The sequence below is a fragment of the Rousettus aegyptiacus genome, unplaced genomic scaffold (genome assembly GCF_014176215.1).
Source record: "Rousettus aegyptiacus isolate mRouAeg1 unplaced genomic scaffold, mRouAeg1.p scaffold_m13_p_3, whole genome shotgun sequence".
In the NCBI taxonomy this organism is placed as follows: domain Eukaryota; kingdom Metazoa; phylum Chordata; class Mammalia; order Chiroptera; family Pteropodidae; genus Rousettus; species Rousettus aegyptiacus.
The window spans coordinates 3,863,885-3,885,183 of NW_023416306.1; the positions used below are offsets into that span (position 1 = coordinate 3,863,885).

The window sequence follows — 21,299 nt, forward strand, 5'->3', positions numbered from 1 at the left end:
GAGGCGACCTGGCTGGACGGCGGATGTGCGCCAGGCCGGCGGTTTTACGCTGCCCTTCAGGGGTGTGGGGCTCTGTGCGAACGCTGACATGCGACTCCAGGTGTGCGGGGCTCTGTGCGAACGCTGACATGCGACTCCAGGTGTGCGGGGCTCTGTGCGAACGCTGACATGCGACTCCAGGTGTGCGGGGCTCTGTGCGAACGCTGACATGCGACTCCAGGTGTGCGGGGGCTCTGTTGCGAACGCTGACATGCGACTCCAGGTGTGCGGGGCTCTGTGCGAACGCTGACATGCGACTCCAGGTGTGCGGGGCTCTGTGCGAACGCTGACATGCGACTCCAGGTGTGCGGGGCTCTGTGCGAACGCTGACATGCGACTCCAGGTGTGCGGGGCTCTGTGCGAACGCTGACATGCGACTCCAGGTGTGCGGGGCTCTGTGCGAACGCTGACATGCGACTCCAGGTGTGCGGGGCTCTGTGCGAACGCTGACATGCGACTCCAGGTGTGCGGGGCTCTGTGCGAACGCTGACATGCGACTCCAGGTGTGCGGGGCTCTGTGCGAACGCTGACATGCGACTCCAGGTGTGCGGGGCTCTGTGCGAACGCTGACATGCGACTCCAGGTGTGCGGGGCTCTGTGCGAACGCTGACATGCGACTCCAGGTGTGCGGGGCTCTGTGCGAACGCTGACATGCGACTCCAGGTGTGCGGGGCTCTGTGCGAACGCTGACATGCGACTCCAGGTGTGCGGGGCTCTGTGCGACGCTGACATGCGACTCCAGGTGTGCGGGGCTCTGTGCGAACGCTGACATGCGACTCCAGGTGTGCGGGGCTCTGTGCGAACGCTGACATGCGACTCCAGGTGTGCGGGGCTCTGTGCGAACGCTGACATGCGACTCCAGGTGTGCGGGGCTCTGTGCGAACGCTGACATGCGACTCCAGGTGTGCGGGGCTCTGTGCGAACGCTGACATGCGACTCCAGGTGTGCGGGGCTCTGTGCGAACGCTGACATGCGACTCCAGGTGTGCGGGGCTCTGTGCGAACGCTGACATGCGACTCCAGGTGTGCGGGGCTCTGTGCGAACGCTGACATGCGACTCCAGGTGTGCGGGGCTCTGTGCGAACGCTGACATGCGACTCCAGGTGTGCGGGGCTCTGTGCGAACGCTGACATGCGACTCCAGGTGTGCGGGGCTCTGTGCGAACGCTGACATGCGACTCCAGGTGTGCGGGGCTCTGTGCGAACGCTGACATGCGACTCCAGGTGTGCGGGGCTCTGTGCGAACGCTGACATGCGACTCCAGGTGTGCGGGGCTCTGTGCGAACGCTGACATGCGACTCCAGGTGTGCGGGGCTCTGTGCGAACGCTGACATGCGACTCCAGGTGTGCGGGGCTCTGTGCGAACGCTGACATGCGACTCCAGGTGTGCGGGGCTCTGTGCGAACGCTGACATGCGACTCCAGGTGTGCACACCTTGTCTCAAGGACTGTTTATGAGATGGGCAGCTAAACTGCTCGCGTTACCCTTCGGCTCCGTTTTGGCAACATGGCAGAGCCCTTATTACCTGAAAACCCTCCCGCCACCAACATGCCGGACAGAACACATCACTCACTTGCAGGGCTGTGTCTCCCCTAGAAAACTAGAACCTCCCAGGGAGCCCGAACCCCAGCCACAGGCCTGACCAGGAGCTGGTACCTCCTGAAGAGGGGAAGGGGGACACACCTGTCGGCCTTCCTAACCTGTGGACTCAGACTTCAATGTCCCCACAGGACAGGGGGTAGGGCTTTCCCACACAAGGCAGATGCTGCTTAAAACCAAGATCCTCGAAGGTCAGGTCCTCCTCAGAGGCGGATTTGAAGAGCGCCTGCTCTTTTGTACAGGAAATGATTAAGTTAATGTCTTAGCCCAGGCCAGGATAAGGAAAACGGTCCCCCCTAGGAATCCACAGCCACATGCCAGCTTGCATACAGCTTCTGGGGAGAGGGGAGCTCACGCTTAAAGTCCCCGACTGCTCCAGAAACCCACAGGGAAACAGAAGGTGGTTCTAAGCTGGCAGGACCCTGGAGGGACTTGCTCAGCCCAGGCCACACCGGATCTCCACTACAAATAGAGCTCTGTGAAAGATGAGCTCGCAGTCCAACACTACCCAAACCACCCAAACATGTGTGGGGAGCAAGCCTGCAGGAGTCCCCGGCGAGCCCACAGGATTATACGCCATCCCAAGAACTTCGAATGATAGGATGATCTGTTAAACACCAGAAACTTATGTTTTAAATGATTAAAAAGTATGAAAGAATTTTTAAAAAGCATGATCCCCCCAAATTAACAGGTCTGAGGAAAAACCTCTAGTGATGAGAATCGCTAAAATTAAAAACTCATGGGACAGTTCAAAAAAAGGCGGATTAAACACGGCCGGAGAGAAAACTGGACGGGAGGCAGCCCTGAGGCATTTCCTCAGGTGCCCCTGAAATGGCCTCTCACGTCTGAGAGGCTTGGAAGACCGCCCGAGAGGGCACAACATAATCCAAGTGGCGTCCTGGGAAGAAAGGATACAAAGGCAACGTCTGGACCAACAATTAAGAGAATTTTCCAGAAGTGACGGAAGACAGACACCCGTAGGTTGAGCACCGAGTCCCAGGCAGAAGGCCGTGAGGGCGGGTGCAGCCGCGCGTGGAGACGGCGCGCATCGGGCCGGGGCTGAGCGATCACGCAGAGGGGGGCCTTGCACGCCGCCGGAGAAGGCAGTGGGTCCCGACGTGGCGCGCGCTGTCGCGGCAACGGGAGCCAGCGGACACGCGGCTGGCTGAACGCGGCCGCCGACGGAGGCTGCCGCACCCAGCTGCGCCGCCACTCGAGAGGAAGGGGGACGCGAGCCTCTCTCAGGCGACCTGCTGCCAAAGCACTCTCCCGGAGGATTCGGCAGAGGTATGTCAGGAACCAGCAAATCGAACCCGGATGGAAGGAAAAAGATGCAAGAAGGGGAAAAGCAGCAAAGAAACTAATGAACACACAGGCACATCTGAACCAGCACAGACGGATAAGACGACGAGAACATTAACGAGTCATTCGGTGTGCGTGAGGACAGGGAGAACGACAAGGCTCAGCAGCAGTCACAGGGGAAGCTGTCGCGGGGTAACCGAGTTCGGGTGAAGGGTGAACACCCTGACTAGCCTTTGTTAACAGTAAGTCAAGGGCACATGTCAAAATTTAAAGTAACCACACTGAGATAGAAAATATGTAAGAAAAACAACAAAAGAAGGAGAAACGATCAAAAAAAGCATAGAAAAGAGAATTAAACAGAAAGCATAAAACAGGAGGGTGGGAAACTCAAACGTAATACTCCCAGTCATCCTAAAGGGATCAACTCTGGCAATAAAGTGGCAGACTTTCGGGGCACGGAGACCACGTGCACGCACAAAGTTACACCCCCCAGAAATGGGCTCGGAGAGGCCGACGGAAGGAGCTGGAGGGAGGATACCAAACGACGACGCATCAGCAGAAAACGGGGCTGGCACCGCCACAGACGGGCGGACGTGAAAGGCCGCGGCGCGGTTCACGGGCACGAGGGCGCACCCCCGGACAAGGCCGGCACCACGGGCTCGCCCAGCGGGAGATCGCGACACACCGCTCGGCAATGGGTCAAGGGCACAGATCACTGCGATGAGGTGATGAGACAGATACTCGCACGGCGGCGATTAGCACGCTCCGTTTAACGGACCACATCCCCTCAGAGAATATTCTTTTCAAGCAACCATGGACTATTAAAAAAAAAAAAAAGATCATGTTATAGTCTACGAAGAAAATTTCAACAAACGTCAAGGGACCTGGACCGGGGCCCGGCTGGCAGCCTCCAGCCCTTGAGCGAAATCGCCCCGGGAGGTGACGGCCTCTCCCCTTACTGCCGTCGACGGCTGCGTCTCTCCAGCAGCCGAACGGAGTCGCTGCTCCCGAGCTTCAAATATCCGCTTCCTGGCATTGCCAGAAGTCTGATGACCCCCGTCTGTCACACAGACTGTACTATCGGACCAAGAAGAATAGAAACTCACACCGTAAGGATAATCGTATTTGGAAAATGTAGAAAATATCATTAAAAAAATCAAAATCAGACTAACGTTTAGAACCGTATAATGATAAAAGTCCTGTATCGTGACACTCACAGGGATCACAGCTCAGGTGATAAGTGTTTACATCAGAAAAGTTAAAAATTAACAACCTGGGCATCCAAAACAGTTGGAAAATGAAAATAATTTTGAAGGAAATAAGAAAAAAAGCAGAAACTAATGAAAAAAAAAAAGAAATAAAGTAAGAGAAATTAAGAAACCCGAAAGCTGCTTTTTAAAAAGGGCATTAGACAAACCTTTGGGAAAAAATCAAGGGGACTAATGAAGGGAAAAAACAGAGAAGGCGCAAAAAACATTAAGAATGACAAGATGAGGACAAACGAGGAACAAAGCAGCACAGGAGATAAAAATTAAGGAACTGGTAGCGTACGATTTCGAGGATGCTGCCCAAAGACTGTGTCAGTTACTGTTATCCTACCCTCACATTCGGCAAGCGAGGAAGTTAAGGCTCTAACGCCTGAGGCAGCGCCCCCATCACCACCCTGGGCGGGGCCCGCCAGCCCCGGAGCTCACCGGAGGGATGCAGGGCCGAGGGGTAGAAGTCCACCGGGGTCCGCGTGGGCGTGATCCGTGGGTCCATGTAGGAGGGCATCATCATCCACCTGGGGTCGAAGCCCAGCATCTGGGGGTGGTGTGGGTAGAAGGTGCGCTGTGGGTGGGAGGGCGGAGCGTAGACCGGCTGCCAGTGCTGCACCTTGTACAGCTGCTCCTGACCGGGGGGAGAGGCCCAGTTAGACAGGGGCCACGGCAGAGGCGCCGCCCCCCACCACGCGTGCACGCTCCTCCAGCTCCCCGTCGGGAGGCACAGAAAGCCCACCAGAACAGAAGGCCAAGAGGGAAGGGAGGCTCCGGCGCATTACGGCTTCCGGGCCGTGGCCCCGCTCCCAAAACCCGGGGGACAGTCATGCTGTCGTCTGGACCCGAGCCCAGTGCCCCCTGGCTATTGGGCGGACTGGGTTTCCACTGAGATCACACACTCTCCTGGCAGCGGCCAGAGCAGCCCCAGGAACCTCTCCTGCCCGAAACCACCACGGACGACAGTCGTCAGATCAGGAGAGCTGCCCATGTGTGAAGGAGCCGGGCCCACAGCCTGCGGCCGGGCTGGGTTCCCCAGGCAGCTCCGGCACCCAGGGACCTCTGGGGTCTGCGGCCCGCGGCACACAGAGCTCTCCCAGCCCGTACCGGAGGCTGGGCCTCCACCCACAGTGACCCCGCACGCCTAGACCCCAGGTCCCCAGGAACCTGAGCAGACAGGCTGTTGGCCAGACCCCTCGGGCTGCCCTGGCACCTTCAGAGCTCCTACTCTTCAGGAAGGATTTGCCCATCACTAGCCTCCTCAGGCCCCCTGCCGGAGAACTGCTACCGCTGCGTGTGGCTCGGGGGGGCCCAGAGAGCTCCCCAGTCGGTCATTCCCTGAGCCACGCACGCGTGACTGCCTGGTGCTCACCCACGCTGCCATCCACAAACACATGGTGAGTGGACCCTCCCGGAAAGAGCACTGGCCCTGTGGACCCCGGAGCGCTTCCTAGGAGCCCCAGGAAAGGGGATGGTTGTAAAGGCAACTCAGACAGACTCCGGAAGAGGCTCGAGCCTTGGATCTGCTCCCTCAGCGCACACGTGTGGAACACCTTTCCGTTGTCATTAGCAATGACTGACTGCGTGCCCAGCTGCCGGGCCAAGTGACGCCCATGCACCTTCTCAGGGTCCCCCAGACCGCACTGCCCACCAGCACATCTGTCCCGTGATTACTCCCATGAGGCACGAACTGCCAAGGAAAGCTATCAGATAAGAGATGACGTTCAGGACAAGAGCTCACTGAGATTACAGCCCCCACAGCAACCACCTCCTGCAAAATCTCTTCTTCAGGGCAATGGGCAGGTCCCTTTTTAAGGCTTATGAGGCCAATAAAATGATACTGATAACACTGATAACTCAGGTTTACAGGCGTCATAAAACCCTTGCCTCCACTGAGGCAGGAGTTCCCACTTCCTAGCTGACACACAGACGACTAGATAAGCTGCACCATTAAGACCAGACACAGGGTTCCCTGGTTCAAAGCCTACAGCCTTCCTCCTTCACACCTCTCTCTGACGGTTCAAGCGACCCCAAGGCCTCTCCCTCCTTGGGAAGGTCCTAGGGTGGGGCCATGCAGGGCTGGGGAGCAGCCCTGGCAACCGGCTCCGAGTGAAAAAAAACCTCTCTTCCACCCAACCTCCGCTGAGGCCAGTGCACACACCACTGCCTGTTCCCACTGGTATCAGACAACGAGGTCAACACACGCAGGCCTTACTCGTTCGCAGGAGAGAGAAACAACGGTCAGAGCCGACCCGCCGAAGCCCCGAGTGTTGAGCACAAGTCCTGCCGCCCTCGCTGGTGGCTGGGCCGTGCCGGTGGCTCCTGCTCCCGGTGAAGGGGGCGTGGGAAAGGGCAGGGGGACCGCCGCTCGGGAGCCGGGTCTGTTTCCTGCCACCTCTTAAACGCCCTATTTACCTGTTGCTGCTGCTGCTGCTGGCGCTGGAATCGGGGAGGAAGTGACTTCTGGTACTTGCCGAACTCCTGCGCAGGGGACCCCGCCTCCCTGGCCCCCTCCTCACTGCTGCCGCCCTGAGCCACAGCTGCAGGAGCTGTGGGGGCTTCTTCTGGAAACGTGCTGGGAGCTTCCTGGGCAGAGAACTCGGGGGAGCCTGCAGAGCAAACAGCCAGAGAAATGGCCCCAGTGAGCTCACGAAAGCTTGGCCAAACCCACGGCAAATGCTTTTTCTCGCCCCGGCACAATGCCAAATGCTTCCCACGCACGAACTCATGGACCCCCACATCACCGACGCTTCAGAGAAACGAAGGTTTCAGAGTCAGGTGAACGGCCTGAGGCCACAGCGCCAGCGGTGGAGCTGGGGACTGAGTTCAGGTGGCAGCGGCGTCACTAAAAAGACCCCTGTAAAACAAAGCAGCCGCCAGCTCGACAACGGCCCACACGCCCGTCATCTGAACAGCTCGACGCGACACACCCAAAGCTGTGCCCGGGCCCCGCCCACTTCTCCACCTGTAGGACGAGGCGGCGCGCTAGTAAGAAATTAAACGAGGTAGTGCACGGAATGCACCTAAACCGGCACCAGACAGGAAGTGCTCCACACGACCGCCCACCGCCCTCGCTCCCCCTCGTCCCCGACCCAGCTTTGTGTCCTTGCTTCCTCCCCAGCATCACCGAAGCACGAGGGACACCTGTGTCCTCACTTCCACGCCAAAGGGCAAGCGGGCTAAGGAGCCCGATGCCACGCCGCTCGGACCCAGCAGCGCGCCACGGAAAGGCGGGGACCCTCCGTGCACCCGACACCCGGGCCCGCCCCGGGGACCAGGGTCCACTGACCACGCTCGCACTAAGGCTAGCTGCTCCCTGGACGCCCCACTGGCCCGTCGCAGCGAGGACCGCGAGACGAGGCACAGCTGTCCTCCTTCCCAGGCTCCTCAGCCCAAAAGGGTCCTGAAGCCTCAGACCACCCCCCGCCGCAGGACCACCCCAAAAAGCCTTCAGGGGCTGAAACTAACATCAGGCCCATCGACGCTCCTAAAAAGGAGTTGGTTTTAACTGATTTAAGAAAAATCACAATGTGCTCAGCTGATCGTATCCTTTAAAACTGCCACGAGACGCTGTCTGCCCCGCGCAGCTCCGTGATCCGTTCTTGTGGAGTCAACGCCAGGAGAACGGGTTGTGCGGGGCAGGCGGGCTCCTTCCCACGCCCCGGGAAAGGGCCCTGCGTGTCGCTAAGTCCCCCAGTGCCTGCCTCTCCGGGGCGGCAGTGGCCGTGCCCGTAAGTGCACGCGCGCCTTCTACTCCACGTGCCGAGCGCTTCACGTACGTGACAGCATGTGGCCCCTCAGCGTGCAGGGAGGGACGCATGTCACCACCCCGTTTCACAGACGAGGACACAGGCTCTGGAGAGTGTGCAGTCACCTAGTCTTAGTAACTGAAACAGGGTGTGAGCCCAGGCGTTCCACCCAGGCTGAGGCTTGTAACGACCGCTGCTCCCAGGACCATGTCGCCGAGCCACAGGCCGTGCGGGGAAGCCAGGGGGACGTAAACGGAGCCCGGCGGCCCGGGCTGCGGGGCGAGAGCCCGGCGCTCACCTCTGCGGACAGCAGGGCCGTTCTCCTGTGGGGGGGCCTTCTCGGGGCCTGGCGACCGGGGGGCGTCCTTCTCCGCCTGGGCCTGGGCCTCGCTGGCCCTCTGGGCCTGCCGGCGCTTCTGGTCCAGCTGCTTGAGCTTGGCGGCGCAGGCAGCCAGCCGCTCCTCCCGGGCACGGCGCTCCTCCTCCTCCCGCCGCTTCCGCGCCCGCTCCACCGCCTCCGACATCTCCGACTGCACGAACTTCTGCCGCGGCGGCGGCTTGTCCTCTTTGTCCTCGATGGACTGCTGCCTGAACATGCTGCCCACAGAGGACTTCTGCCAAGGGAAGAGAAGCCTCTGATGAGACGGGGCTGCTCCCTTCACGGGACCCTTCCCAAGACCCTCGAGCTCCTTCGAGGGGCCACTGCGATGCCTCAGGCGGATGTGAGTTTTAATCCCGCTCTGCTCTTTACCGTATTTGGCAGGACGTTAGAGCACGTGCCACCGTCCTGGACCTTAGTGCCTCATCTGCAAACTGGGGATGACAGAGGAACCCTGAAATGGGTACACAGCACTCGACGCTGTGACCAACACGCAGGAGACACTCGGTAAGTGGACGCTCGCCTCCCTAATGCGCACACAGATTCGGGCCCCTGTGGCTCATCACCAGGACCTGGAAGCCACACAGTCACCATTTCTTAGTCATAAAACTGCTTTATTCCCTCCTCCCCCGAAAATAAACAAACCTCTGGGCATGAACAGTGATGAGAAACTGAAATTCACAGTTAGACAGTTTCAAAGTGGTTCTTTATATATAGACCAAAAAAAGCATCTCTAAAAACATCTCTTTTGGATGCTCCATCCACTTCCGAGCCTCCCCCTGGCTGTGAGACCCTGGACAGCCACCGGCAACGTGAACCCCGCAGCACCGCGGCCGGCTCTCCCCGGGCTGCAGGCAGAGACGCCGAGCACAGGACGGCGCGGGCGGCACTGAACCCGCACTTAGCCCCAGCCCACGGATGCCGCTGGGCTGCGGCGGCTGAAACCGCGCGCACTTCCTGTTTGGAGTGCTAGTTACATGGATATGTTACACGGAATTGTCAAAAATCATCAGATATCAAAACCACCAAGATCTCTGCCTTTTCTCCACAAACGCACCGTGCGACACGCCTCCTGGAGTGTCCTCGTGACCTGGAGACAGCCACCGCGGGCGTGAAACGTGACAAACCCCCCTCACACGACAGAGCCGGGGCCGGAGCAGGCAGGCCGCCTGCACCGTGCTCCCGAGCACGACTTCAGTCCCTGCTCTGTGACGGCCGTGCGCCGTCTCGCGCCCTCCTCTCCCGCGCACCCCGGCGTCCGGCACCCCCCTGCAGGTGACCCTTAGCGCACACCCGATTCCCAGAAACGAAACAGCAGAATCGAAGGGCGTGCGTATTGTCGAGACTTTTGATACGCCTGTCTAAACTGCCCTAACATTAGCTATCATTTGATAAACTATAATGTTCCATAAACTATTTGAATTATAACAATCTCCTCAAAAACTTGGAGGCATAAAATCACACAGACTTCCCCTCTGTTGACACTACCCATGATTAACTCGCAGTGCTGCGCTCGTGACATGGACGTGCGGCCCTGGGGACGGGGCGGCCTTGGTGCACGAGTGGAATCTGGGTGAACGTCAGGCAGATTTCCAAGAGCCGCCCTGAGTCTATTCGGTTTCGCTTCTGTGTCCCCTGTACCTAGCACAGTGCCTGGCGCATAACAGGTGCTCAGTAAACAAGACTGAGGCTAATGGGCATTCTCGCTTTCCAAGGACACGGAACCTCCAGCAGGGGGCACTGAGAATGCAGGGTCCACCGAGGGCACGCAAATCAGCCCCGCCCGCCTGACCCTGTCGGTCCCAAGGACGCTGTCTCATGAGGCGCGACAGTCACGGTGGCTCAGAGCAGGTGGCCCAAGCCCAGGCGGGCGACAGGGGCGGCCCTGTGGACGGAGGGCTGGTGTGGGAGGTGGAGCCCCCCAAGCTGGGCGAGGGCGAAATTCGGAGAGAGAGAGGGCCTGTAGGGAAGCCAGGGCGGCCACGTGGGTGTGGGCACCTGAGCAGGGGAGGGCGTCTGTGCAAGGGGCAGGGGTGGCGGCAGACATGGGAGACGGGGCACACACGGGAGGCTGGCCGAGTCAGTGTAAACACTGCAGGCGACGGGAGACGCTCCTCACGGGAGCGGGAGGAACGAGTATGCAGTGGGAGGGGCTCTGTGGAGCTGGCCACACGGCTAACCCGTGGTTTTCCACACAGACAGGGAAACAGTAAAAGCACCAGTGTGTGCGTCTCCCTGGATGCACACGCACACGCGGACACACACACAAACACTCCCTGACTGTCCGCTGCGAGGCCAGGAGCAGTGACCCCCCACTGCAGCGAGCAGTCCTGGGGCCCCGCCTCGTTCCTCCACACCCTGAGGGCTGCTTCCGGGGCTCAGGCCCGGCAAGGATGGAAGGTGCTTGGAAAGGCTTGTTCTAAGAAAGCACGGAATTGCTCACAGAAGGGTGGAGACGCGTAGAAAGGATAAGACGCAAGACTGAAGAGGCTCCCGACGGCCAAATTAAAGACGGCTTGAGCTTCGAAACAGCGAGTAATGGATTGTAACTCAATTGATACATATATAAACTCAAAGTTGAATGAGAAATAGAACATCCAGTCTTAAAGTATGTCCCCACCATTCTTCTCAACTACAAGTGTGGAAGAGTAAATCCACAGTGCCGCACTTGAGAGGCATCACTCTAATCAAGAGATGCAAGTGCAGGGGTCACGGGGGGTCAGAGTGGGGTCACGGTCACACGCCAGGATGCGATGAGAGGCGGTGTCATTTCTGAGATTCCAGCCAAAAGAGGAAACTCTGAACCTAAACGCAGGGACGGACCAGGCAGACCCAGTTGAACTGCATTCCACAGAGTAACCGGCTCAGGACAGTCAAAAGCGCCGGTCACGAGGGTTCGAGGAAGGCTGAGGAGCTGTTCCCAACTCGGGGGACAACCGGAAAGGACGACTCGGGCAGCGCGTGATTGGAACCGGATTCTCCGTGGAAAGGACATTAGTAGGACAAGTAGTAAAAGCTGAACGAGGGCTAAGGATCGGGGGCAGTGACGTATCAGTGCTACCTTCCTGGTTTTGACTGTGGTTTCGTGGCAGAAATGTCGATTTGTGTAAGCATCAGTAGCTGCCAAGTGCTCTGCAGTGATGGGGCTCGATCGGGCTGGCAACTTACTCTGCAAACGGCTCAGAAAAAAAGTATTCTTTGTATTGTACTTTGAACTTTTCTATACATTTGTGCCTGTTTCAAGAATTTAAAAGGAATTTTTTTAATTAAAAAAAGAGAGAGAGAGAGAGAGAGAGAGAAAGGTCCGCTAGGACTTTTCAGAAACCCAGACACTGAACTCAGCGAGATACAAATGCGCAGGACAGCCCAGCAGATGACCTGGTGTGGTGTCCGTCTTGGAACTCTGGTCAAATGAGTGTGAGGAGAGGGGGAGGAGGTGGGGGGGGTGGAGACAGATAGAGATGGAGAGACACCCAGCTGCTCAGACACGGAACCCCTCCAGGGCCCACAGTACCTGGTAGTCAGGGCCTGCCGCCCAGCTGTGAAGCTTCCTGGACGGTGGCTGAGGTTCCGGCACCTTCCGGACGGCCCGAGTCATGCCCACCGTCTCGCTCCAGTCCTTTGCTTCCTCTTGGGCACGCTTGGCATCGGCACCGTCCGCAGAGCTCATGGACAGCTGCTGCTGCCTCCTGGGGTCCCAGCTGTTCCTGGAACAAACCGCATCGGGTGTCGGCCGCCCCAGTCGGCCTGACGGGGTCTGAGCAGACTGGCTGGAGGCCCTAAGCCCGCTGTCTGCACACCGAATTCCTTCACCAGAACAGACCGCCACGGCCCCCGGCCCTCCCAGGTGGGAGGGCGTGCCCAGACCACCGAAATCCAGCCCGACATTTACCAAGTCCCTCTACACACAAAGCTCCAGGCAGAACGTCTCACGTCCATTACTCGTTTAACTGCCTCCCCCACCAAAACGTCCTCGCTCCCCACATTGTAAAGTGCGGGTTCACTGAGTCTCAGGGAGGCTGGGAGGCTCTCCTCCCAGGAAGGCGCTAACAGACTTGAACCACCGACTCCTGGACGGAGGTGCCTCTTACTCCACAGCTCCCTCCCTGCGTGCTACACAGAGGCGGCGGCCCAGACACGCCTCGAACGGCAAGACAGCTCACCGGAGGCCGGCGAGGCCAAGAGAGCAAGAGGAGGAAGGCAAAGCACACACGGCTTGGGGGGCAGAGGGGGTGCCACATGGCGGCTGCGCGAAGGCTCGAGGAGAGGGGAGCGCTAACCAGGGTGCATCTTCACACACTAAGGCGTCAGTGGAGGCACCGGACCAAACGTGCGCATGTACCGAGCGCCGCTAGTCTGCAGAGTAAGTGCCCGCTGAACACGGGCTGGCAGGCCTGGCCAGTCTGTGTGTGTCTGCACGCGTCCAGGCACACGAGTACGTGAGTCTCGGAAGGAAGACGAGACGGGTAAGGCGGGTTCGGTGACCACAGCAGGGCAGCCACTGCTAGTGACTGATGACTTCACTCTGAGAGCCACGGAGCCCACGCTGAGGTTCTTGATACACCAGGACGACCAGCGTCTTTAAAACACAACTAGGCGGTGTGAAGGACAAGAGAAAAGGGAGGAGGCACTCTGGCTGACCTCTGAAGGGTCCAGAAAAGAAAACTGCTGGTCCCAGTGGCCCCCGAGACAATGAACGGGAAGGGACAGAGTCAAAGGAAGAGTCAGGAATCATCATGGACGGGAAACAGATGTCCAAAGGGACTTGGGACTTTTTGTAGGAGTCTCTGGAGGTTGAATATCATCAGCCAGCTCAGAGAACGTCAAAAAAGGAGCAGGTTTAGGGAGGAGATGCTTTCGACTCGAGGCGTCCCGGGTCACAGCCAGCAGCAAGGCTGGTCCAAACCCATGTCTAACGCTTCCTGATGAACGTGCAACTAATGTCAACTGAAAGAGACACGAAACGCGGGCCTGCCGCTCCAACAAATCTGTAAAATTTTACGTCTTTGCCTTGGATTTCAATTTTTTGATCACATTTTCTTTCAAGCTTGGTTTTCCAAGAACTGACCCATAGATATTTCCCAAGTGAATCCAAAGCTTCGGTTAAAAATCAAACAGCATCAAAGTAAGTTACAGAAGCCTCACTTAGTTCACCGCGCATCACCCGTAAAGGTGGCAGACCACAACAGCCCCCTCCAGAAGAAGGGCGCTCACTCCAGGGGCTCTGAAGCGGAAGGTGAAATAAAACAAACAAAAAAAAGACGTGCAAGTTCGACTATGAGATTGATCACTGACAATAAACTAAACAAAGGGAAACATTAAAGCATTAAAGGAAAGCCTAAGTCTAACAAGTAGTGGAAAAAGCTCACACTCATTGATATTCAAAGAAATGCAAATTAAGCAACCACAGGTACCGTTTTAACAGTACCAGCCAACATCACTGATGTTATGATAAAAGTAGAGGGACTAGAGTACAATGCAGTTTTTTTCAAAGGGCACTGAGTAAAATTAGTCCAATAAAATGATCCAAAAAAAGAGAGCGAGATAAAAGACTGAAGTGGTCAAACAAGTTGAGGAAAGTGGCCAACCCTGCTAATGCCCCTCCCACTCCGTGATGAGCTCCGGCTGCTTCGGCATCGGCCTCCAGGCTTGGGCAACCCCGGAGGACAGGACCAAGTTAAACCAGGGCGGTTTCCCAAACCGGCTTGGCCACAGAAGCCATGACAGCCACAGTCCATGTGCAGGGCGAGTGGTCTACACGACATGCTTGTGGAAACGCTGGGTCAGTGGTTCGCAGTCGCCAGGACTGGCCCACCATGCCCGGACGCCGATCCTGGCTCTACTCCCGTACAGCTGTCCCCAACAGCTGCAGCCCCCTCGTCTGCAGAATGAAGCCCCATCTGCCCTGGGAGGCTGCAGGTGGCCAGGAAACGGACTCGGTGGGGTGACCAGCCACGGCAGCCCTGGGACGTGTGCCGCGCTCATATCCTCCCGACGCCACGTCGAAGTCCGCCGGGCCGCAGCCGCGAGCGGGGCGGGGAGCCTTACCACTTCGGCCTGCCGTCCTTCACGCCATCCTCCTCCTCGTCGTCGTCACTGAACTTCAGTTTCTCGGAATAGTCCACTTCCTCGTGGAGGCCTACAACAGGTGGTGGGCCAGGAAGACGTGAGACTCTCAACCGTGCCGGGGCTGCCCCCGGAGGCTGCCCCCAGTCAGGAATTATGCCAACCCCACTGGGGAGCGAGGCGAGCCCCCAGCTGCCACCACGGGAACACACTGCAGACGGAAGCCAAGGGCAATCCTGGCTTCTGGGACAGACCGACCCACCCAGAGATGACGGTTCTTAAATCTCAGCAAAACAGTCTAGAAACGTGTCAAGAGTGCATGAGACGGAGCAAACACAGGCGGAACCCAGACAGGCCTAAGTTTACCCGAGACACACGCACGGGGGCTCCACCGGTGAGACGGTGAGCTCTGCCCCGGCGCTCACTCCCCCGAGCCCCTGGGCGGCCCAGGTGGCAGGCGTGGCCGTCGGCTGATGCGTGGGGGCACGCCATGCAGCAAATCCACACAACGGAGCAGCGTCTGGCCATAAAAAAGAATGACTACTGACACACGCGACGTCGTGGGCCTTGAAAACTCTACGCTGAGTGAGAGGAGCCAGAGACAAAAGGCCACCTAGTAGGTGATTCCATTTATATGAAACGGCTGAGTACAAAGATCAGCAGTTGCCAGGGGATGTGCGTGTGTGTGTGTGCGCGCGTGCGTGCGTGCATGTGTGGGGGGGGGCAGCTGACAGGCAAAGGGTGCCTGTCTTTTGTGGGTGATGAAAACGTTCTGGAAGCGAACAGTGGTGACGGCTGCGCAAACTTGAAAATACACTAAAAATCAATGAGCCGTATCTTTAAAGACAAAGGCGACGCTGACAAACGAAGAAGGGTCAGAGCTGACGAAAGAGCGAGTGCCAACACGTGCTGTCCGGACGGTCACTCTGACGACGAGCGGACGGGCTGGGGTGGGGGAGGACGGGGAAGGTGCGCCGAGCGCACAGGAACCGCTCGGGCCCGAGCAGCGCCACCGGGGCGGGACGAGACAGGCTCGAGACAAGGAGCAGTACTGGAGACGACGGAGGCGCGCGGACACCACGAAGGGTCAACGTCGGTCACAAGAACTGTGACCGCACCTGCCTCATTAACAGCTTCGAAATAGGTGGGGCAAAAATGGGAGAAAAAGGTAAATCCACACACAGAACACCTCATTCACAGTAACTGAGAACTCGACAAAAACATCTGAGTGTGTGAGATCTGAATGACACCGTTAACCACTCTGACTAAATCTACGGCGCTTACAGAACAGGACACCAAATAACTACGAATACGTATTATTTTCAAATGCACCTGGAATATTCACTAAGACCATTCTCGGTTGTAAAATAAGTCTTGACAAGTTGAAAACGTGTGAAATCATTCACAGTATAACCTCTGACTATAATGGAATTGAATTAAAAATCTAGAAAATCTCAATAATTAAAGAGCTCAATGAAACAGAAAATAATCAGACAATGGGGAAAATTAAAGCCAAAAGCTGCCTCTTTATAAATATTAATAAAACTAATAAGCCCTCGGCAGAAGTGAACAAGAAAAAAAAAAACGCAAATTAGTAATTACCAGGAATGAAACAGGCTGTATCACTAAAGATCCTACGACATCAAAGGCAAAAGAATATTATCACCAACTTTACACCAATAAATTCAACTCAAAGGAAATGAATTAAATGCTTTGGAAAACAGTTATCAAAAACTGACACAAAACAGCATGGGACTCGGAGCAGCCCCATAAACTAATCAAAAATAATAATAATAAAATTTGAGTATCACAAATGTCTCCACAAAAAAAACCTCCACGACTCAAATTGTTTCACTGGCAAATTTTATCAAGCACTAATGAAAAAAATAATACCAATCTTACAGAAACTCTTTCAGAAAATGGAGAAAGAAGGAACATTTTTCCAACTCATCTTATGAGGCCAGCATAACCTGGTATCAAAAGCCAACAAAGATTTCAAAAGAAAATTACAGGCCCACGAACACAGATAAAAAGCTTAATAAAATATCAAATTGAAGCAAGGCAAACGTACAAAAAGGTAGAGTTTATTCTAGGAATGCAAAGTTAGTTTAGCATTAAGAAAATAAATTAATTCAACCCACCGAATTATCAAAATAAAAGAGAAAAATCAAATGATCACAAAGAAATGTGTTTAACAAAATTCAATAGACCATGATTTAAAAAACAAAACATCCAGCCAAACTAGAAACAGAAGAGAACCTCCTCGATCTGACAAAAAACATCTCCAGAAAACCTATAGCTAATGTTGTATTTAATGGTGAAACACGAAACAATTTCTCCTTAGGATTAGAAACAGAGAACTTGAAACCAACATCGTACTGGAAATACCGCAGTGCAAAAAAGCAAGAACAAGAAATAAAAGGCTTACCATCTGGAAAAAAAATGACATAAAGCTATCTCTATTGATAGGTGACATGTTGTTTACGTAGAAAATTCTAAGAACGCAACAAAAACCAGTGAAACTAATGAGTGCATTTGGCAAAGTGTCTGGGACAAGGTCAAAGCACAAAAATCAACTGTATTAATACATAGTAACATCAAACAACTGAAAACAAAATTAAACAAAAAAAAGCAATGCCTTATAATGGCATCGAAAACCATAAAAATACGTAGGAGTAAACTGAAAGGATGCTCCAGACCTCTGCCCTGGAAACCACGCGACGGTGCTGGGAGCAGCGAAAGGCCTAAGAGAGCCGCCGGGTTCCCGGATGGAAGGTCCAACATGAAGCTGTCATTTACCAAGAAATAAATGCAACACAATCCGAACCAAAACGCCCTCAGGCTTTCTGTGAATACTGCCAGGCTGATTCTAAATTTATAAGGGAATGAAAAGAACACAGAATAGCTAAACAATCTTAAAAAAGAACACAGTTGGAAAACTTACACTACCTGACTTTAGGACGTACTACAAACCTACAGTGTGGCATTGGAGTAGGACGGATAAACAGATCAATGGAACAAACAGGTCCAGAAATAGACCTACACCTACCCGGGCAACTGACTTTTGGCAAAGGTGCCAAAGCAGTTCAACAGGGGAAGAAAGTGCCACCGACAACCGGTGAGGAACGGCTGGGTCTCCCTCCAGAAAAAAACTCACAGCGGTTCATTCAACATGGGCCACAGACCAAAACGAGTCTGAGTCAGAAGTTTTATAAAACATAAGGGAACATCGTCACCACCAAGGGGAGACAAAGGCTTTTTAGACAGGACGCAAAAGTAATAACCGTAAAAACCCAAATCTATAAATTAAACTTTATCAAAATGAAAATCTTCTGCTCATCAAAACAGTGCTAAGAAAATGAGTCAGACAAGGAAGACAATGGGGAAAAACATTTGTAAAATGTCAAAAAGGACTCGGACCACTCAGAAAGAAAGAGAAGAGATCTACCAGTAGCCGAATAGTACATGAAAGCGTGTTCATCGTCATTAGTCAGCAGCAAAATGCAAATTAAAAGCACCATGAGATACCACTACGCACCCACCATCATGGCTAAAATTAAAAAGACCAACACGAGGGTGTGAGGCCACACGGCCACAAATTCTCGGACTCCGCCGCCGGCAGTGTGAGCTGGCACAAGCCACCAGGGAACAGGTCTAGGTGGTTCTCGTACACGGACTCACACACCTACCCTTTGACCCAATAGTTCCATTTCTAGATGTTTACTCGAGAAGTGAATATATTTATTATTCGTAATGGAACTCTGAGTGGGTAAACAAGTCATAGTATAAAAGAAATCTATCCCAGTAACTGAAAGCAACTATCGCTACGTGTATAACGCAACAGTGGTGAACCTCGAAAACGTTACGGCAGAGAAGCCAAGTGACATCACTCACCTGTAGTTCTGTAACAGGCAAGACGCATCGGTGGGAGGCCCTGGGCCGCTGGGGCGAGGGGTGGGGGGAAGGCTGACAGGGTAGGGGTGAGAAAGGTTGCCCATCTTGACGTGGTGGATGTTACACAAGCGTACTCACTTGTCAAAATCATACAATTAAGGTGTGTGCCCTTTCAATGCAATCAAAATTTACTCGAAAACAAACGAAAAGAAAATCCTCAGGCCGGGAGCGAGGGTGGGTGAAGACAGAGAAACGAGAATGGCATCAAAACCCAACAAAGATTTCAAAACAGAAGTACAGACCAAACTCCGGTGGCGCTTGTTGAAGCTGGGCGACAGGCAGCTGAGGGTTCGTTACGATATTCTGCTTTGTTAACTTTTCCATTATAAAAAAAAGTCTTAAAAATGTTAACAGCGAAATCTACCACGGCGCTAAGTTTAAGACCGAAGACCAAAAGGAGGCGTGGAGGGGCCGGGGACACCACTCCGGGTGCCGGCGAGGCCGCCTGCTGCTCCCGCTGCCCGCCTGCGCCCGGCCGGCCCAGGGAAAGCACGGCGGGCCTCTCACCCTCAGGAAGCAGAGCCGGGCCTCGCCCCGCCTTCCTAGCCCACCGGCTGTGAGCCCGCAGGGCGGGGGGGCGGGGGGGGCGGCCCACCTGCCCAGCCGTCGTCGGCGTCCGTGTCCAGGTCGTCGAGGCCCTTCAGGTTCTCCGCGTTGATGATGGTGGGCCGCGGCGCCCGCCCCACCAACTGCCGCAGCGGCCGGGCCGGGCGGGTCGCTCCCGGCCGGATTTCTTTTCTGATGAGAGAGGAATGGGGAGGGGGCAGAGTTTAAGGCGCCAGACTCACATCAACTACGCAGAGGACAACAAAACCAAGTACTTTTCTAAAAAAAGTCCTAGGTTGCGAAGGTTGGTGTTTGCATTTAAACCATTTCCGTTTACGAGAAACGGTGAACGAACGCATCGCGGAGAGAAGGTCTCCTCGTTGCTGCACGCGCCCAGTGCCAGTGCCGGGGGAGCAGCAGGCAGCACGGGCCCCGACCTCCGCTCTGCCCGGAGCCCGACACCACGGCCCCACCTGTCCCCCGGCCGGAGCCTCACCCATCTTGGTCATTCATCTGGAACTGTCTAAAAGGAACGCGGGGTTCCAGGCGGAGCTGGGGGAGGGGGAAAGGTCCTCGTTCCACTGAGCCTGGGTTCTCCGAGGACTGTGGCGAACACATCTGAAACATAACACCAAAGAACAGGCTTTTTCCAGCAACGACCCGAATTCTAAGTTCCGCCTGGCATGAGATTTTGTTGTGGAAAATGAAAAATGGGGTGGGGGGTGGAACAGCAAAGTCTTGGGGTTTCCCTATCAATCCTGCCTCCATCTGCCCATTTCTTTCCTTCCGTTGCTAAGTAAATCTGGGGGCCTGTGTCTCAGGCAACACCTGCCTCTCCTTTTCTAAAGAAACGGAGCTGAAGTAATGACATCCGCATCACCGGGGAGCGGAGCCAGAGGCCCGTAGGCTTGAAAGGGGGAGGGAAAACGCGGAGCTGCTGGAACCCTCCAGAGCAGGGCGTCGGGCCGAGCGCGAGCCTGGGCGGGAACCGGAGGTGCGCGTGCGACCACACGGGTTCTCGGGGACCAGGACGATCGCCTTCGCGGGGAAACGCGTTCTGAAGACTCACAAAGGCAGGAAGCATGTCGTGGTAAGTCGGCGGGTGGTATGCGTTTCCCATGGACTGTGACGCCCCTTTGCGGACGGGCTGGGCCGGGCGGAGAGCGGGGTCCTGGGAGCCGCTGGCGCACGCCGCGGCGGGGGCGCCGTCTCCCGCGCTCGCGTTCCTGCTGCCCGGCTCAGTTGGGGAGGCGCTCAGAGACGTGGCAGAAACTATGTTTCGCCCACCGCCCTCCCTCCAGCTTGTCACATCTGGAAGTCGAAAGGGGGCAAAAAGGGAGAGGAAAGAGGAGGGGGGGAGGAGGGGCCGTGTGAGGTCCTGAGAGCCAAGGGGTCCCTTCGTCCCCGAAAATAAAAAATGAAAAACACACAAAAAACGGGAGAGTCCAGCGGACCGGTCGAGCCTGTCAGGGAGGGTGGGGCGGACCCCGGGCCCCTGAGCCTGAGCTCGCTGAGGGGGGTCGGCCTGGAAGAGAAATGCGAACTCGGGTCCACTCGGAGAGCAGGCGAGCGCGGGCCAGCGGGACCCCCGAGGAGCCGACGGCCCTGCCGGGACGGCCCTGCACACGCTCCTCCACCACGACCTGCCCGAGGGTCAGCGCTGTGCTCGGCACGGACTTGACACCACAACCAGCGTGAGCCCCGACACGTTTCCGAACTGTTCGGCAGCAGCACCTCAGGTCAGAGAGCTCTCCCCGGTCCGGGACAAGGTGGAGCCGCCCGGCCCCACCCTCGCCCCGCAGGGTGTGCAAGGCTCTGGGGCCGGCCCTGGAGGCCCCCTCCATCCCGCTGCCCAGGGAGCCCTCCTGCAGGGCACAGGTGGAAGGCTCCTCATCTCGCCAGATGACACTTTCCACTGTCCGAGGCAGCAGGAGCCGGTGGATTACAGGCCGAGGAGAAGCTACATACAGGAGCCAATCCTTTTTTGTCATCCTTCGGTTAGAGGTCAAAACAGGGAAGGTCCCTGAGCGTGTGGCTCCCAGCATAGAGGGACCCACTACAGGAGCCGCGCAATCACGGCGGCTCCAGCTCCCCAGCCCCGAGCGCGGGACCTCGGTCAGCTCTGCGGTCACCCCCTGGCCAGCTGCTGCTTCGTCTTCTCAGACGCGGAGGTGGGACTGATCCCCGAAGCTCCTACTCCTTCTGAACTGCTACAGTTTTACGAAGCAGCACATCTTAATTAACCCCAGAAAGCTACAACTCGCGTCTAAGGAATCTGATTATGTGCTTGGAGCAGACGAAGCCCGGCGTGGACCAGCGTCTTAGGGAGAGCTGCACAGTGATCATTTCACTTGCAAGATGCTGGCTCAGACGACGGGACACCTGGGGACTGATCGAAGCAAGCGAACCGA

General features: G+C 56.1%; 1 protein-coding gene across 17 annotated transcripts in view; it reads right to left on the bottom strand.

Moving 5' to 3' along the window:
- PRRC2B (proline rich coiled-coil 2B) overlaps positions 1-21,299 on the bottom strand; it is a 79,898-nt gene that overhangs the window by 23,889 nt on the left and 34,710 nt on the right. For 16 of the 17 annotated variants that reach the window (XM_036218339.1, XM_036218344.1, XM_036218338.1 and 13 more), the window contains exons 7-14: positions 19,958-20,199; positions 19,385-19,506; positions 18,938-19,080; positions 14,371-14,461; positions 11,837-12,029; positions 8,242-8,557; positions 6,610-6,803; positions 4,633-4,828 (exon numbers count right to left, since the gene is read on the bottom strand). In XM_036218339.1, coding sequence (XP_036074232.1) covers positions 4,633-4,828; positions 6,610-6,803; positions 8,242-8,557; positions 11,837-12,029; positions 14,371-14,461; positions 18,938-19,080; positions 19,385-19,506; positions 19,958-20,199 — 1,497 coding nt within the window. The remainder of the gene's footprint in view (positions 1-4,632; positions 4,829-6,609; positions 6,804-8,241; positions 8,558-11,836; positions 12,030-14,370; positions 14,462-18,937; positions 19,081-19,384; positions 19,507-19,957; positions 20,200-21,299) is intronic. The other variant, XM_036218342.1, reaches the window with a different exon arrangement.